Raw genomic sequence first — 19389 nt, forward strand, 5'->3', positions numbered from 1 at the left:
ATCAAATTCTTCCAAATCGAGTGATATTTAAATGTATGTATGTGGGACAAACCTTTATATATAGCCCCCAACATATTTGATGGATGTGATATGGTATCGAAAATTTAGATCCACAAAGTGGTGCAGGGTATAATATAGTCGGCCCCGCCCGACTTTAGACTTTCCTTACTTGTTTACAAATGTTTTCATTCCATTAAATATTTTGGCAAACAATTTGAAATGATAAGAGAGAAGTCCACCACTGTGGTATAACTGTCACTATACCTGACCTAAGACCTTAAATCGGGGAATCGGTTTATATGGGGTCTATATCAAAACCTGGAACGATACTTAATAGTCTAAGCCAGCCTGAAATATCGGTCTGTCACTATACCTAATCTAACCTAAGACCTTAAATCGGGGGATCGGTTTATATGGGGTCTATATCAAAACCTGTAACGATATAGCCCATCTTTGAACTTGACCTGCCTGAAAATAAAAAACGAATCTGTGCCATATTTCAGGACGATGGCGCCAGACAGGCGGACATGTTTTAACGCCTTAGAATTTTTCCCTGATCAAATTTTTGTTTCGTCACACAATTGCAATATAGTCGATTCTAAAAGAAATGAAATCAAATTTTGAGTATAAATTAAAAAAAAAATGTACCGTAATTTTGGGCAAGGTTAGATATTGTATATGATAGCCCTACGCTTCATATAACATGGAAATAGGCTCATCAATCCCATGATAGATAATTTTTAACACTGAGTTTAACCTCTCGGATTCTTTGGCCCGATATGTTCAAATCATTGTATAGGCATACCTTTCAGCATTTTCTTACAAATTGTTTGCAATTTGTCTATTCCTTCTATGGGGTCCGTTATGCCTTTTAAGAAGTTGTCCTCTGGTTTTAATACGGGTTCTTCGGCAATTTCTCATTCCTTGAATTTGGTCATAGTTTTCAATGATTTGCTAACATATTGCATAAGACAATTACTAGAAGTGTGAAACACATTAATGTTTGAGAGAAGAACATGAAAATAACTCTGTGCAAACTTACTATTTATATTCGGAGTTTTCTTGACCATTCATTGCAGCCATTAAACTTTCCACATTGGTCCGTTTGGGTTCTGCATCAATTGCTTATAGAAATATACCTGGTAATTTTGAGACAAGCTCAACATTTGATAAAATATAGACTGTTTAATGTTTCCATTGCAATATTCATACTCGACATGACATAGGCTTCTTCAAAAAAAAAAAGGAACGAGTATTTAATATCAATTCATAAACCCTAACTTTAAAAAACAAAACTATAAGTGCCAAAATCCATATGAAAACGATTATATTTTTATCACATCTTGGATTGAAGTTATCAAGGTAATAGATTGCGTCACATAAGCTAGTTCTAGGGACGGAATTCCACTATCACTTGCAGAATTTCGTCCAAAAGGCGATTTAGTAGAGTTGTTGTTGTTGTAACAGTGATTTCATCCATTTTTATGTTAAACGCTTTGTAGCCTGATCGAGGAACTTTGCAAGTAAGGTGGGATGTGTCCAGAGTGATCTGGTGGTGAGTCAGGTAGGTTTAGCTGGGCAAGAGAAAAGATGACGCGTGTCTGTGGCCGTTGGTACAAATTGGACACACGTCAGCTACCCTGCCATCGATTACTGATAGTAGCAATTGAGGCGTTTGCACTTGCCTGGTCTTGATTAAGCCAAAACTAGTCTGCCGTGGTAGTAGAGTAATTGAAGTTGGTGGGGAATATTTTGACAAAGCTACCAAAATGTCAAGAATTCTGTAAATCTACCAGACAGTAACAAAAATAAAACATTTTTCTTATAAATCCACCGACTGCTGAAAACCCCCTTTTGGAGTGAGTTGATTTCCTCCCAAAAAAAATAACAACAATATCTCATAATACAAACCCCAAAGGGCTACACCAACATATCTTCGCACAGAAAGCATATTGGTCTTCCTATAAAGATCCTTGAACTTTTATCACATCTATACATATCTCTCGCATCAGAGCCACTATTTGTGCAGCGTTTTTTAGATATTGAATAAATTGTTCATCCATTATTAATTTTCTATTTGGGTTAAATCGAATGTTAGCGGCATTTATTTATGTTTTCGGTGGGTGTTGAGGTGGTAAACAGTTTGCGAATTCATTCGATAAACGAATACGCGTAAACTGATCGAGAACAAACAAAATCGACTCAGGTTTACCCTGTATTGGTATTTCCTTTTCTTTTTTTCCTTTCCTCATTATAGGTGGGTATTAAGTTCGAGTTTTTTCACTAAAGTGAAAACTAAATCAATAAAAAAAGGAATAAAATTGTACATATTTGTTGCAGATTTTACTATAACTTGATGGGGAATAGCCCAAAGCAAGTTTTCACAAAGTTTGTATTCCTTAAAAAGTATTGTTAAAGAAAAGTAATCGTGGAAAAATGGCGATTTTAGCGGCTAAACTCGAACTTAATACCCACCTTATACCAATAATTTAAAACATGGGACAGGGTAACCCCGAGTCGATTTTTTGTTTTCGATATATTAGCGCGTAATCGTTTATCGAATGAGATCGCAAACTGTTTACCACCTCAACAGCCAACAAAAACATTAATAAATGCCGCCAACATTCGATTTAAGCCAAATAGAAAATTAATAATGGATGAACAATTTATTCAATATCTAACAAAAGCTGCAAAAAACATTGGACCTGATGCGAGAGGTATGTATAGATGTGATAAAGTTAATTGGTATATAAGTGCACGTTTGTTAAGGTATTTCCCACAATCATTTATACAGACGAAAAATTCGAAGGATATATATAGGAAGATCAAAATTCCTCATATGCGAAGACATATTGGTTTAGCCCCTTGAGGTTGTTTGTATTATTCGATACTGTTGTTATTGTTTTTGGGGAAAAACAACGCACTCCAATAGGGGGGTTTCAGTAGTCAATAGATTTATAACAAAAATGTTATATTTTTGTTACTGTCTAGTAGATTTGCAAATTCTTGACATTTTTGTAGCTTTGTCAAAATATTTCCCACCAACTTCAATTACTCTACTCCCACGGCAGACTAGGGTAGTTATGACCCAATCAAGATCAGGCAAGTGCAGCCGCCTCAATTCCTATCTATCTGTGATTGATAGCAGCGTACCTGATGTGTTTCCAATTTGCTAGCAAGGTCCACATGACACGCATCATCTTTTCTCTTGCCCAACTAAACCTACCCGATCTACCATCAGATCACTCTGGACACATCCCACCTTAACCGCAGAGTTCCTCGATCTGGCTACAAGCTAAAGTACCAAAGCGTACATACCATTTCGACACATATCAATAGGGGTCCTCGTGGCGCTTGACCTATCGAAAGCGTTCGATACGGTCAACCTTGCTACAATATTTGAGGACATCGAGAATACGTCCCTACCGGCAGGAACGAAGCGTTGGGTTCTGAATTATATGTGTAGACGCCAGTCGTACGTGGAATTCAGGGACAAGAAGTCAAAACCCTGTAGAGTTAAACAGGGAGTTCCCCAGAGCGGGGTGATATCTCCGGCACTGTTTAACTTCTACCTGTCCTCGATTCCACCCCCTCCTGACGGCGTCGATATTGTGTCTTACGCGGACGATTGCACAATCATGGCATCCGGGCCCATTGTTGATGACATTTGCGATCGATTGAATGTCTACCTCGCTGATCTTACCAGTTATTTCACTGCAAGAAATTTTAAGGATATCTCCCACCAAATCCTCAGCCACACTACATGGACGGCGGAAGTACGCAGGCAGTTGAATGTCAGAGTCGATGGCGAAACAATTTCGACAACAAATTACCCCAAGATTCTCGGGGTCACATTCGACAGCCTTTTTAAGTCGTCCGCCCATGCCCCTGCAATGTGTGATAAGAAACAAGGTCGTCAAGTCGCTTGCCGGCAGCACTTGGGGTGCGGACAAAGAAACCTTGTTAACTACATATAAGGCAATTGGCCGGTCAGTGGTAAACTATGCAGCGCCAGTGTGGACACTTCAAACGAGCGATACGCAGTGGAAGTTGTCATCCGAATCACCATCTTGTGAGAGACCTCCTACGGCAGACAAGGGTAGTTTTGGTCCAACTAAGATCATGCAAGTGCAGCCGCCTCAATTCATACTTATCAGTGATTGATAGCAGCGTAGCTGACGTGTGTCCCATCTGTAATCAAGGGCCACATGACACTCGTCACCTTTTTGCTTGCCCAGCTAAGCCTCACTACCAGATCACTCTGGACACACCCCATCCTTGTCGCAGATTTCCTTGATTTGCCTACCAGCTGAACTACACAAGCATAGAACAAAATGGATGAAACTACATTAAAAACAACGCGTATAATCACAATAAACAGTTACAAAAACAACAACCGCAACTTCACTAAACCGTCATTTTTGGACGAATTTCTGCAAGGGATATTGGGATTCCATCCTGAGAACCAGCTTATGTGACGTAATCATATATAATTTTCATAACTTCCATTAAAGATTTGACAAAAATATAATCGTTTTCATATAGATTTTGGCACATAAAGTTTTGGTTTTTAAAGTTTAGATTTATGAATTGATATTCAATCATTTTCACGATCATTTTCTTTTCAGAGGCCTTTCTATGTCATGTCGAAGATGAATATTGCAATGGAAACATTAAACAGTCTATATTTTATCAAATGTTGAGCTTGTATCAAACTTCTCAGGAATATTTCTATAAAGCAATTGGTGCTGAACCCAAACGGACCAATGTGGAAAGTTTAATGGCTGCAATGAATGATCAAGAAAAATCCGAATTTAAAGAGTAATTTTCCACAGAGTTATTTTCATGTTCTTCTCTCAAACATTAATGTGCTTTATACTTCTAGTAATTGTCTTATGCAATATGTTAGCAAATCATTGAAAACTATGACCAAATTCAAGGAACGAGAAATTCCCGAGGAGACCGTAATAAAACCAGAGGGCAACTTCTTAAAAGGCATAACGGACCCCTTAGAAGGAATACACAAATTGGAAACAATTTGTAAGAAAATGCCCAAAGGTATGCCTATACAATGATTTGAACACATCGGGCCAAAGAATCCCAGAGGTTAAACTCAGTGAAGAAAATTATCTATCATGTGATTGATAAGCCCATTTCCAAGTTATTTGGAGTGTATGACTATCATATACTTTATCTTACCTTGTCATTTTTATTAATTGATAGTAAATATTTATTTGATTTGATTTTAGAATGGTCTATATTGCAATTGTGTAAAGGACCCCGTACGGAAACCACATTCTCAATATATCCAAATATTCACGAAAGCGATGCAGCCATATATCTGACCATAATAAAACATGCACTCAGTGATAAATATCCCACACCAATATGTTTACGTTTTAGCGGGAACAAACAAAAGGACCTTTTTAGAGATTTTGGAAATATAGTGAATAGCTTTAAACAGTGCATAAAAGTTGATCGCAAAGATTGGGATACACAAGAGGCAAGAAAGTTTTATTGGAATTCCTTATCAAAGTTGGATACATTCATTGCAGTAAGTATCGTGTTTATTACTATTTTCGTATATCAATCGACCAGTATGGGAATTGACTTATAATTGATTCTGTAACTAAATAAAAAAGTAAGGATCTATACTTTGGGAAACGCGAAAATCTGAGGGATTTGCAAGACACCAGAAAGAGTGATATGAGACTAATGTTTACATGATGTGAGGACTGTGGCTACATCTGGACATTTTTTTCTGAATTGTTGAATCCAAAAAGGATCAAGTACCTATACCTGAAGCTGGAATAGTATCGATTTGGTCTCTTTAGGCAGTCGACTTCAAGTGCACTTGAACATTTTGAAGTTAAGCCTATCCTTTCACAATTCACTCTCCTTTATGCGACATAATTTCTGTGTACACATTGTACTATAAGTTTGACTTTTTGAGTGTGCATTAATTCCTCACTGACGACAGTAAGGAATTAATGCACAATAGAAATTTCATCAAAATCTTATTTCTATAGAAAATTTTGTCTAATTTTTATTTAAATAGGGAAATTTTTGTCAAAATTGCAAAATTTTTATTTCTATAGAAAATTTTGTCAAAATTTTATTTCTATAGAAAATTTTGTCAACATTTTATTTCTATAGAAAATTTTTTCAAAATTTTGTTTCTATAGAAAATTTTGTCAAATTTTTATTTCTATAGAAAATTTTGTCAAAATTTTATTTCTATAGAAAATTTTGTCAAAATTTTATTTCTATAGAAAATTTTGTCAAAATTTTATTTCTGTAGAAAATTTTGTCAAAATTTTATTTCTATAGACAATTTTGTCAAAATTTTATTTCTATAGAAAATTTTGTCAACATTTTATTTCTATAGAAAATTTTGTCAAAATTTTATTTCTATAGAAAATTTTGTCAAAATTTTATTTCTATAGAAAATTTTGTCAAAATTTTATTTCTATAGAAAATTTTGTCAAAATTTTATTTCTATAGAAAATTTTGTCAAAATTTTATTCTATAGAAAATTTTGTCAAAATTTTATTTCTATAGAAAATTTTGTCAAAATTTTATTTCCATGGAAAATTTTGTCAAAATTTTATTTCTATAGAAAATTTTGTCAAAATTTTATTTCTATGGAAAATTTTGTCAAAATTTTATTTCCATAGAAAATTTTGTCAAAATTTTATTTCTATAGAAAATTTTGTCAAAATTTTATTTCTATAGAAAATTTTGTCAAAATTTTATTTCTATAGAAAATTTTGTCAAAATTTTATTTCTATAGAAAATTTTATCAAAATTTTATTTCTATAGAAAATTTTGTCAAAATTTTATTTTCATAGAAAATTCTGTCAAAATTTTATTTCTATAGAAAATTTTGTCAAAATTTTATTTCTATAGAAAATTTTGTCAAAATTTTATTTCTATAGAAAATTTTGTCAAGATTTTATTTCTATAGAAAATTTTGTCAAAATTTTATTTCTATAGAAAATTTTGTCAAAATTTTATTTCTATAGAAAATGTTGTAAAAATTTTATTTATATAGAAAAATTTGGTCTATTCACAGATTGAATCAAAAGGCGTGTCGTTTTTTCTGAAACATTTGAAAAAATTTTGCATTTTTAATTTGCGTTCAAGCTTGGATATAATGACTTACCATAACTGAACAGTTTCGTTGCCATAAATGTTTGCTGTTTATTTCTCTCCAAATTCATGCTTAAAGTTTGGCTATTGCTGTGGAGGTGTAACTTCCTCATAAGACAAGACAAAAAGATTTGTTTCATGAAGGGCTTCACTAAAAGTTCCCATTTTAAATTAGGCTCCCCACCTGGGCTTGCTATTGGAGGGTTAATGCTGATCTTTTTATCTAACAGACATATTTTAAACTTTTCATCAACGATTTTTTAAAGGTAAATAGGAATTTCTATTAAAAATATTCACTGTGCGAATAAAGACAAATTTGATCGTCACATTTATATGAATCCATACGCCACCCACAGCCGTCAAAAATTTGTGAATAAAATGTATATATATCAAAATTGAATTTAAATATCACTAAAACTAAGGTACGGAAAAAGAGCGTTCCATATTCTAAAAAAAAAAACACATCGAGGTTTATCGAGCTCCATTCTTAATTCAAAATCGTCAAAAATGGCGCATGAGGGGTAAAATAGCATTACAGCGACGTTGCAATCTCTAAAAATATTTTTTGTATCTCTTTCAGAAAGCCTGTGAAGATTTGAAAACATTTTTCTTTCCCTGGCGTTTTTTATTCTCTGGCATTGTCAGCCGTCCATCTGAAGCCAGTAATGATTTCAATGAACGATGCAATATAATCGAGAGATTTTCCAATGTCCATCAATTGGATTATCAATCTAAAATTCTTCTTTCCTTGGCTGCTTTAAATATAGGAGAATTATCATCATTAGAGATTGTGGGTATTTGTACAATACTTTTGCAAAATGAAGAACAAAGAGAACTAGCCATCGATATGTTAAATGAAATGCAACAACAATCATTGGGTATGTAAAGAATCGTAGTAGAGGAATTTATATGGAAGTTTTGGGAAAATCATATAATTCTAATTGTTTCAGATGATCTCTCAAAAAAAGAGCCACATTATCCCTGTATACTTGTAATAGATGAGGTAACTAATGATATTATGGCCATAGACGATTTTCCTATCAATTAAACATTTTTGGTGATTTCATATTGGTTTTTAGCGTTTGGATCATTTTTTCTGGGAAGAATTGAATGTTTATCAAGAATTTACTCGTTTCAATTCATTACAATGCCTCTGGAGGTTATATGAGTATTACAAAAAGGATATCGTAAATGGTTATCTCCAGGTAAATATTACCAATGGCGGATGTATATTAAATCCAGGTATGCAAATGGTTGTCTAAATAAAAAAAAAAGACATGGTTGAAGTTAACTTTTCTGTTGTTGTGTTGTTTTTTAGATCAAAATTTAAATCAAATGGAAGAACGTATGCGTAGCTTTGTGAAATATTGGATGCCTCATTGGAAACTATTGGTTGGCCAAAGGCCAACGACAGAAGAGCTAAGCAATAACTTTTACAAACGGAATTGTTATGTGTAAGTTTAATGTGATATTACGACGAGGGAGGGCTGTTAAGTACTTGCATAACAGAAAAGTGAGTCCAGGGAATGATTTTTATGTTTTGGTAACAAAAACGGGACAATGACAACATTTAGGAAGATGAGGCGTCGTCGCCTAATTCGACAAAAAATTGCAGAATAGTGAGTCCAGGGAGTGATTTTTATGTTTTGGCAACAAGGAAAAAATTAGTTTGACCATGGTAAGACGTGGCATTTGGCAGCACAGTGGAAGTGCGTTGGTCTTATATGTCGAAGGTGCCGTGTTCGATTTCCGGCCAGGGTAAACTGGTGCTAGCAGACTTCAATGCCCACCATGAACTTTGACATTATCTCCTGGGTAATCACAATAGACAAAAAAAACTAACGGGTTGCCACTCTACCTAACCTAACATAAACTATGATTCCACATTTTACACAGTGAAGAGGTTCGCACGAGATTTATGAGTGATTGCAACAGTTCGTCAGATATATTCTGTTGCCAGACGTATTGTGGCAACCCGTTATTTCTCTGCGATAAGATGTTTATGTTGAACAGAGAGTATTCCGGGACATCATCAATGCAACAGCAGCTCGCTGGTCGAATTATCCAGGTGAAGACTAACTTCCCAGCAGAAGCGGTAGAACCCGCAGACGAGAGTGATGAGCGCCGTCGGGCTAACTCCTCTGATATCAGAAAGTGGGAACTGAATTTGGAGATTTGTAAGATACTCGACGATATTGTCAGAGCACCTGAAGCAATGTAACCGAGGCAAATATAGAGCTTGAACCTTGCTACAAGGGATGATTGTATATCAAACACTTTTGGAGTCGTAAGTGACTGATATATCCGAAGAGGTTAGCGAGGTTTTTTAACCGACAGTTTATTGAGCATCCCGAGACTGATAGAACGAAAAGGAGTGCCATTCGTCGCTTTCGTGGTCTCTAGGCCAGCGACACGCCACTATTTACCCCTGTCGAAGTTACCAATGTCAAAGTTACCACAACAGCGTAAAACCATACTTGGCACTGGGCCCTGACGAAATTTCTATGCTAATTAATGTTAAAGCTTCAGGTAATAATGGGTACTTGACCAGACTCCTCTGGGAATGGTAGGGTAGGATTCTCCTGCTGCCAACCATCAACATGGATTCCATATAGCAAAACAATAGCTTTGCATGTCATTATAGCATACTTAAATAGAGACCTCATGACTCTTGACCTATTGTAATCATTTGATATGGTCATCCATCACGGTTGTCACTCGAGCCAAAAATAATCCACCAAAATTTGGAGCAAATTTTACAAAACAAAACTACCAAACAAAAAAAATCTTAATTTGCGAAATTTTATTTTTAAAGAAAATTTTCTCAAAATTTTATTTCTAAAGAAAATTTTCTCAAAATTTTATTTCTAAAGAAAATTTTCTCAACATTTTATTTCTAAAGAACATTTTGTCAAAATTTTGATTCTATAGAAATTTTTACCAATATTTTATTTTTATAGAAAATTTTGATAAAATTTTATTTCTATAAAAATTGTTGACAAAATTTTATTTCTATAGAAAATGTTCTCAAATTTTTTCTATAGAAAATAGTCTCAAAAATTTTATTTCTATAGAAAATTTTCTTTAAATTTTATTTCTATAGACAATTTTCTTTAAATTTTATTTCTATAGACAATTTTCTCAATTTTTTTTATATAACAACTTTTGTAAAAATATTATTTCTATAGAAAGTTATGTCAAAATTTTATTTCTATGAAAATTTTTCTCAACATTTTATTTCTATAGAAAATTTTCTGAAAATTTTATTTCTATAGAAAATTTTGTTAAAATTTTATTTCTATAGAAAATTTTTTCAAAATTTTATTTCTATAGAAAATTTTCTTAAAATTTTATTTCTATAGAAAATTATTTAAAATTTTATTTGTATAGAAAATTTTTTTAAAATTTTATTTGCATAGAAAATATTCTCAAAATTTTATTTGTATAGAAAATTTTCTCAAAATTTTATTTTTATAAAAAATTTTGATAAAATTTATGTTTATAGACAATTTTCTCATTTTTTTATATAGCAACTTTTGTCAAAAAAGTATTTCTATAGAAAGTTATGTGAAAATTTTATAAAATTTTGATAACATTTTATTTCTATAGAAATTTCTGACAAAATTTTATTTCTATAGAAAATATTCTCAAATTTTTTTCTATAGAAAATATTCTCAAAAATTTTATTTCTATAGAAAATTTTCTCAAAATTTTATTTCTATAGAAAATTTTCTCAAAATTCTATTTTTATAAAAATTTTTATCAACATTTTATTTTGATAGAAAATGTTGATAAAATTTTATTTCTATAGGAAATTTTGATAAAATTTTCTTTAAATTTTACTTCTATAAACAATTTTCTCAAAACTTTATTTCTATACAAACTTTTCTCAACATTTTATTTCTATAGAAAATTTTCTTAAAATTTTATTTCTAAAGACAATTTTCTCTAAATTTTATTTATATCGCAATTTTTGTGAAAATTTTATTTCTATAGAAAATTATTTCAAAATTTTATTTGTATAGAAAATATTCTCAGAATTTTATTTCTATAGAAAATTTTATCAACATTTTATTTTTATAGAAACTTTTGATAAAATTTTATTTCTATAGGAAATTTTGATAAACTTTTATTTTTATAGGAAATTTTTATAAAATTTTATTTCTATGGAAAATTTTCTCAACATTTTATTTCTATAGAAAATTTTGTTAAAATTTTATTTCTATAGAAAATTTTGTTAAAATTTTATTTCTATAGAAAATTATTTAAAATTTTATTTCTATAGAAAATTTTGATAAAATTTATTTTTATAGACAATTTTCTCATTTTTTTTATATAGCAACTTTTGTCAAAAAAGTATTTCTATAGAAAGTTATGTCAAAATTTTATTTCTATGGACATTTTTCTTAACATTTTATTTCTATAGAAAATTTTGTTAAAATTTTATTTCCATAGAAAATTTTCTTTAAATTTTATTTCTATAGAAAATTTTATCAACATTTTATTTTGATATTGATAGAAAATATTCTCAAATATTTATTTTTATAGAAAATTGTGATAACATTTTATTTGTATAGAAAATATTCTTAAAATTTTATTTCTATAGAAAATTTTCTCAAAATTTTATTTCTATAGAAATTTTTGACAAAATTTTATTTCTATAGAAAATTTTATCAACATTTTATTTTGATAGAAAATTTTGATAAAATTTTATTTCTATAGGAAATTTTGATAAAATTTTATTTATTCTCAACATTTTATTTCTATAGAAAATTTTATTAAAATTGCATTTCTATAAACAATTTTCTCAAAACTTTATTTCAATACAAACTTTTCTCAAAATTTTATTTCTATAGAAAATTTTCTTAAAATTTTATTTCTAAAGACAATTTGCTCTAAATTTTATTTATATCGCAATTTATGTGAAAATTTTATTTCTATAGAAAATTATTTCAAAATTTTATTTGTATAGAAAATATTCTCAAAATTTTATTTCTATAGAAAATTTTATCAAAATTTTATTTTTATAGAAACTTTTGATAAAATTTTATTTCTATAGGAAATTTTGATTAAATTTTATTTCTATAGGAAATTTTTATAAAATTTTATTTCTATGGAAAATTTTCTCAACATTTTATTTCTATAGAAAATTTTGTTAAAATTTTATTTCTATAGAAAATTATTTAAAATTTTATTTCTATCGAAAACTATTTAAAAATTTTATTTGTATAGAAAATATTCTCAAAATTTTATTTGTATAGAGAATTTTGATAAAATTTATTTTTATAGACAATTTTCTCATTTTTTTATATAGCAACTTTTGTCAAAAAAGTATTTCTATAGAAAGTTATGTCAAAATTTTATTTCTATGGAAATTTTTCTTAACATTTTATTTCTATAGAAAATTTTGTTAAAACTTTATTTCCATAGAAAATTTTGTTAAAATTTTATTTCTATAGACAATTTTCTTAAAATTTTATTTATATCGCAACTTTTGTCAAACTTTTATTTCTATAGAAATTTTGGACAAAATTTTATTTCTATAGAAATTTTTGACAAAATTTTATTTCTATAGACAATATTCTCAAAAATTTATTTCTATAGAAAATTTTGACAAAATTTTATTTCTATAGAAAATGTTCTCAAATTTTTTTCTATAGAAAATATTCTCAAATTTTTTTCTATAGAAAATATTCTCAAAAATTTTATTTCTATGGAAAATTTTCTTAAAATTTTATTTTGATAGAAAATTTTGATAAAATTTTATTTCTTTAGGAAATTTTGATAAAATTTTATTTATTCTCAAAATTTTATTTCTATAGAAAATTTTCTTAAAATTGTATTTCTATAAACAATTTTCTCAAAACTTTATTTCTATAGAAACTTTTCTCAAAATTTTATTTCTATAAAAAATTTTCTTAAAATTTTATTTCTAAAGACAATTTTCTCTAAATTTTATTTATATCACAATTTTTGTTAAAATTTTATTTCTATAGAAAATTATTTCAAAATTGTATTTCTATAGAAAATTATTTCAAAATTTTATTTGTATAGAAAATATTCTCAAAATTTTATTTCTATAGGAAATTTTGATAGAATTTTATTTCTATAGGAAATTTTTATAAAATTTTATTTCTGTAGAAAAATTTAATAAAATTTTATTTCTATAGAAAATAATCTCAAAAAAAAAAAATTGTTTTTCTATAGAGAATTTTCTCAAAATGTTATTTCTATAAAAAAATTTTCTCAAAATTTTATTTCTATAGAAAATTTTCTTTGTCTTTATTTCTATAAGAATTTATAAAGTACCCCTTATTTGGGGAGGAATTTTTTGCAAAATCTAGCTAAACATCAAGAGTTCTATCAAACAATAGAATATCTACCATTTTTGGTAGAATTCTACCAATTGTGGCAATCGTGTCATCCATGCCAGACTGTTCGAGGACATCGAGAAAATATTCCTATTTGCAGGAACCAAGGTCTAGTGGTGTGAAATAGGGAGTTCCCCAAGGTGGTGTGCTATATTCGGTACTGTGGAACCACTACCTATCATCTATTTCACCCCCTCCTGCCGGCGTTGAGATTGTATCATATGCGATTAATTGTATCATATCCATTAACTGTACAATATCCATTCAAGAAAAGAGTCACCGTAGATAGCATCCAAATGCTTGTTAAGTTTGCCGGGCGATTTACATTCCTCAGACAAGTATCGATTAATTGACTGATTTTTCAATTTGTTTCAGTTTTTTAGAATCCCAGAAACTCCCGCTTTTCCACACAGGGCAATTTGCTTTTTTTTATGTACATTTGCTTAATGTGGGGACTCTAAACACTTATCCGGCCACCCTCATATCTACATTTGAACTGTTGACCCCAAACTAAACAAAAAACTGCTATCCTTACAACAAGCATTATTCCATTTTATTTTAGTGTTTTTTTTTTTGTGTTTTTCTCTCATACATGTTCTAGTTATGCTGGTCATGGTTCCGGTCTACAATATATAACTGGCCGTAATATTGCCAAACTTCAGATGCAATGTGTGGTTTTTCTATTTGGTTGTGATTCGTCGCGTCTACATTCGAATGGTTTGTATAGCGAACTATGGGGACCGCATTTGTATTATCATGCAGCCATGTGGTAAGTGAAGCACGGACATCACAGAAGAGAGACCACAGAGTAAAGAAACTGGAGATGGCCATTTCGATCTGTGTGTGCTTGAGTGCATGTGCATGTGTCATAATTTCTATTGATTTACTATACGATATTGCTTGCAGTCCTGCGTTAGTTGGCACGCTAATGCCATGCCTAGATTCGTTTATGGATAAAGTGGCCACGGAAATACTTAGCCGTTGGATTGCACCCAAATCACCAAATGTTATACCATGGACTGAGGTCGACCAGCATGCCTGGATAAAAGGGGGCAACATTAAACGTAAGTTTGAGATCAGATAATTTGTCGCAGAGATTGTAAAGAGAATCAGAAAGTCGACATTTCGAAGTTTCGGCTTTTCCAAAAATTTTGAAAATTTGGATATTCAACTTTTTCTAAAGTCCGATAAACAATTTTTTCGAGTTTTTAACATTTTGAAAAAGTTGACGTTCGAATTTTGCAGAGGTTCACATTACGATTTGTTAAGTTTTGAAAAATTCAAAATTTCCAAAAAATTTTGCGAAAATCCACTTTTAGATTTTTTTTTACAGTTTTGAAAAATTTCAATTTTCCAAATTTTTTCCGAAAATCCACTTTTCGATTTTTCGGCCCTGTAAAATTTTTAAAAATCGATTTTTGCAAATATCCACTTTCCGATTTCCGACTTTGTAAAAATTAAAAAAAAACGAATTTAGCAAAAGCCCATTTACAATTTTGAGAATATGCATTTTTCTACTTTTTAAAATTTTATGAATTTTTCAATTTTAATTTTGAAAAAGTATAAATTCGACATTTGCAAGAGCCTAATTTCCAAAATCGACTCTCGTCATGCGAAAAAGTCCACTTTTCGATTTTTTTTCCAAATTCAAAAAAAGTTGATTTTGAAAAAATTCAATTTGCCATTTTTCGACTCGATAAAGTTGAGGTTCGACATTTGCAAAAGTCCACATTCAAATTTTCGACTTTGGAACATTTTAAAAATCCCACAATTTTGCAAAAGTCCACTTCTCATTTTTTTTTTTAATTTTGAAAAAAAAATCTACTTTCGACTTTGATAATAGTTCACTTTTCAATTTTTCGACTTTTGAAAAAGTAGCCCTACGCAAAAATCCAAATTTGGATTTTTCGACTTTTTAAAAATTGGCGAAATCCGACTTTCACCAAAGCCTCTTTTCGATGTTTCAAAATGTTGAAAAGTCGCCCTATATATAAGTCCATTTTTTTGATTTTTTTTAAATTTTGATAAAGTCAAAATTTTTCCAGTTTTAAAATCGAGTTTTCCAACTTAAAAAATTCCATTTTTCAATTGTTCGACTTATTAAAATATTGAAAAAGTTGAGTTTTTAGTGAACTTTTCTAGTTTTTAAAATTTTTGAAAAAGCCAGATTTCGATTTTGGTAAAATTTTTCGACATTATGAAATGTCATAAAGTTTACTCTGATATTTACAAAATATCATATATATTTAGATTTTTGGATTTTAAATTTGAAAAGACTACTTTTGGAAAAGTCCACTCTTTGAGTTTTTTTTTTTTTAATTTTGAAAAAGTCAACTTTCGACATTGGAAAAAGTCCACGCTTCCATTTTTCGATTTTTTTTTTAAATTTGATAAAATCGACCATCGTCTTTAACAAAAGTTCAGATTTCGATTTTTCGACTGTGTAAAAATTTGAAATAGAAGTCCACCTTTCGATTATTTCAAATTTTGAAAAAGTCGGGTGTCGACTTTGTCAAAAGTCCCCGTGTCCATTTTTTTACTTTATGAATTCAGTCATAATGGTTTACCTTCGATTTCCACAAAAGCCCTTCGATTTTTGAATTTTTTAAATTTTCTAAAGACGACTTTTGTAAAACTCCACTTTTTCGATTTTTTTTGAAATTTGGAAAAGTCGTCTTTCGACTTTTGAAAAAGTTCGCATTTTTATTTTTCGACTTTTTAAAATTTGATAAATAGAAGTCCACTTTTCGATTATTTCAAATTTTGAAAAAGTCGACCCATGCAAAAGTCCACTTTTCGATTTTTAAAAATTTATCGATCTTTTTGTTAAAATTTTCCATTTTTGAAACATTTGAAAAAAATTTACTCGAATTTTCCAATTTTTCGAAATAAGTAAAAGTAGATTTTTTCACTTTTCGACTATTACAAATGTCCATTTGTCGAAAGTCGATTTCCACTTTTGCAATTTCAAGTTCCAAATTTATAATTCAACTTTTGACGTCGTGACTATCGATTTATGAGTTGCCGGTATGAAAAGACCACATAGCAATTTAAGCATGAATATGAGACTTTTTCCGTATAAGGTCGATTTTGGTCACCATCAAAGTCCTATTAGTGAATTTGAGTCAATATTCAAAATATACAAAAGTCGATTTTAGTTTTGGTCATTATCAAAAGTCTATTAAACGAATTTTATTATCACAATAATTCGACGTTGACTTTTAAGAATTTGTTTGCTTCTTTGACAAAAATTCCATGAGTCGAAAAGTCGGTCTTCGCCTTTTATATCCCTTATCTGTCGTTGATGTATCATTATTTATTTTTATCATTTCATAGGCAAATTATCAAAAGATGACGGAGTCACAATTACATCATTGGTGGCGGCAGCATCATGTACCACAACGACCTCAATGGCCAATTATCATTCGGGTAGTTTATGTGGTATTTTGGCCAGGATACGTCAACGCATTACCGAGCCTAAGCTATATAATACCGTTCCATATGTGTGTCGTGGACTCCCAGTATGGAATTGTCATGTTCAATCTCCACCTTCGTGATTATTTATGATTTAGAGTGTAAGCATTAAAGTTAGAAACTTTGTTTTTTTTACTGTGTATATGTCATGTACCTCCTTTAGAATTTTTGGAATGATGATAAGTAGTACGAATTGTGCAAATGCAAATGTTGAATGCTATATAGTGTCAACTTTAAATCATATGTGTGTGTGTTTTTGCGAGTGTACATTAAAATCTGTTTATGAATTTCAAATTAGTTGTTAAGTTTTCCTCCCTTGCTTAGTTGTCATTGCTAAAGTTGTTCAACGTGTTTTTTGTTACACCAGCACTTGCAGCTAGTTGCTAAAACAAGATGTCTTCTAAGATGTTTGAGTGGGGCAAATGAGTGACTGTCACTTCCGCTACGCTTGTTTTTATTAGCTTTTCTTTTCATTTTTACGGCTGCAGTGTTTATTTAACAAAGCACATCAAGATAAATACTAAGAGAAAATTATATACATTTTGAATGTTGCTGGGCCAAAAATGGGGTTTCAATATCGTCAAAAACAGAATGTAAAAACATGCTTAAAGCCAAGGATATTACATTTCATTTAAATTAAAATTTCTTTATTTTAACCCATCCTATCTATTGAATTTACAAAGTACAATTCTATTACTGCAGTTATTTTAACTCACTCTGTTGCTCACACGCAATTCACTCCCAATGACTATGCCAGCTAGCATTGCCACAATGAATTTTTATTTTGGACCAACATTAATCGTTAAAAATTTTCCAAAATTTTACTTCGATAGAAAATTTTGTCAAATTTTTATTTCTATTCAAAATTGTTCTACTATTTATTTCTATAGAAAATTAGTCAAAATTTTATTTCTGTAGAAATTTTTGTCAAAATTTTATTTGCATAAAAAATTTTGAAAATTTTATTTCTATAGACAATTTTGTCATTTACTTCAATATAAAATATAAAATGTCAAATGTCTACATTTTATAGAGAATTTTGTCAAAATTTTATTTCTATAGAAAAATTTCCCAAAATTTTATTTATATAGAAAATTTTGCCAAAATTTTATTTCTATAGAAAATTTTGTCAAAATTTTATTTCTATAGAAAATATTGCCAAATTTTTTTTCTATAGAAAATTTTCCCAAAATTTTATTTCTATAGAAAATTTTTCCAAATTTTTATTTCTATAGAAAATTTTCCCAAATTTTTTTTCTATAGAAAATTTTCCCAAAATTTTATTTCTATAGAAAATGTTGCCAAAATTTTATTTCTATAGAAAATTTTGCCAAAATTTTATTTCTATAGAAAATTTTGCCAAAATTTTATTTCTATAGAAAATTTTGCCAAAATTTTATTTCTATAGAAAATTTTGTCAAAATTTTATTTCTATAGAAAATTTTGTCAAAATTTTATTTCTATAGAAAATTTTGTCAAAATTTTATTTCTATAGAAAATTTTGCCAAAATTTTATTTCTATAGAAAATTTTGCCAAAATTTTATTTCTATAGAAAATTTTGTCAAAATTTTATTTCTATAGAAAATTTTGTCAAAATTTTATTTCTATAGAAAATTTTGTCAAAATTTTATTTCTATAGAAAATTTTGTCAAAATTTTATTTCTATAGAAAATTTTGTCAAAATTTTATTTCTATAGAAAATTTTGTCAAAATTTTATTTCTATAGAAAATTTTGTCAAAATTTTATTTCTATAAAAAATTTTGTCAAAATTTTATTTCTATAGAAAATTTTGTCAAAATTTTATTTCTATAGAAAATTTTGTCAAAATTTTATTTCTATAGAAAATTTTGTCAAAATGTTATTTCTATAGAAAATTTTGCCAAAATTTTATTTCTATAGAAAATTTTCCCAAAATTTTAACTTTATAGAAAATTTTGCCAATTTTGTAATTCTATAGAAAATTTTCCCAAAATTTTATTTCTATAGAAAATTTTGTCAAAATTTTATTTCTATAGAAAATTTTGCCAAAATTTTATTTCTATAGAAAATTTTGCCAAAATTTTATTTCTATAGAAAATTTTCCCAAAATTTTAATTCTATAGAAAATTTTGCCAATATTGTAATTCTATAGAAAATTTTCCCAAAATTTTATTTCTATAGAAAATTTTCCCAATTTTTTTTTCTATAGAAAATTTTGTCAAAATTTTATTTCTATAGAAAATTTTGTCAAAATTTTATTTCTATAGAAAATTTTGTCAAAATTTTATTTCTATAGAAAATTTTGTCAAAATTTTAATTATATAGAAAAGTTTGCCAATATTGTAATTCTATAGAAAATTTTGTCAGAATTTTATTTCTATAGAAAATTTTCCCAAAATTTTATTTCTACA

At 29.0% G+C, this 19389-nt stretch overlaps 1 protein-coding gene across 1 annotated transcript; it reads left to right on the forward strand.

Annotated features, from left to right (window-relative positions):
- The first annotated feature begins 2557 nt into the window (after positions 1-2557).
- Positions 2558-17291, forward strand: Sse (extra spindle pole bodies like 1, separase). Its single transcript, XM_075306499.1, has 11 exons — positions 2558-2717; positions 4629-4821; positions 4886-5058; positions 5250-5554; positions 7733-8030; positions 8103-8155; positions 8232-8394; positions 8471-8606; positions 14125-14292; positions 14430-14587; positions 16860-17291. The coding sequence occupies exons 1-11, from the start codon at positions 2654-2656 to the stop codon at positions 17078-17080; spliced, it is 1932 nt and encodes a 643-aa protein (XP_075162614.1). The 5' UTR covers positions 2558-2653; the 3' UTR covers positions 17081-17291.
- The last annotated feature ends 2098 nt before the right edge of the window (positions 17292-19389 follow it).

This window comes from Haematobia irritans, chromosome 4 (genome assembly GCF_050003625.1).
Source record: "Haematobia irritans isolate KBUSLIRL chromosome 4, ASM5000362v1, whole genome shotgun sequence".
Classification (NCBI taxonomy): domain Eukaryota; kingdom Metazoa; phylum Arthropoda; class Insecta; order Diptera; family Muscidae; genus Haematobia; species Haematobia irritans.

Coding starts and splice junctions, on each gene's coding strand:
- Sse (XM_075306499.1), top strand. CDS start 2,654: ATGGATGAACAATTTATTCAATATCTAACAAAAGCTGCAAAAAACATT. Junction 8,607..14,124: donor TACAAACGGAATTGTTATGT/GTAAGTTTAATG, acceptor TACATGTTCTAG/TTATGCTGGTCATGGTTCCG. Junction 14,588..16,859: donor AAAAGGGGGCAACATTAAAC/GTAAGTTTGAGA, acceptor ATCATTTCATAG/GCAAATTATCAAAAGATGAC.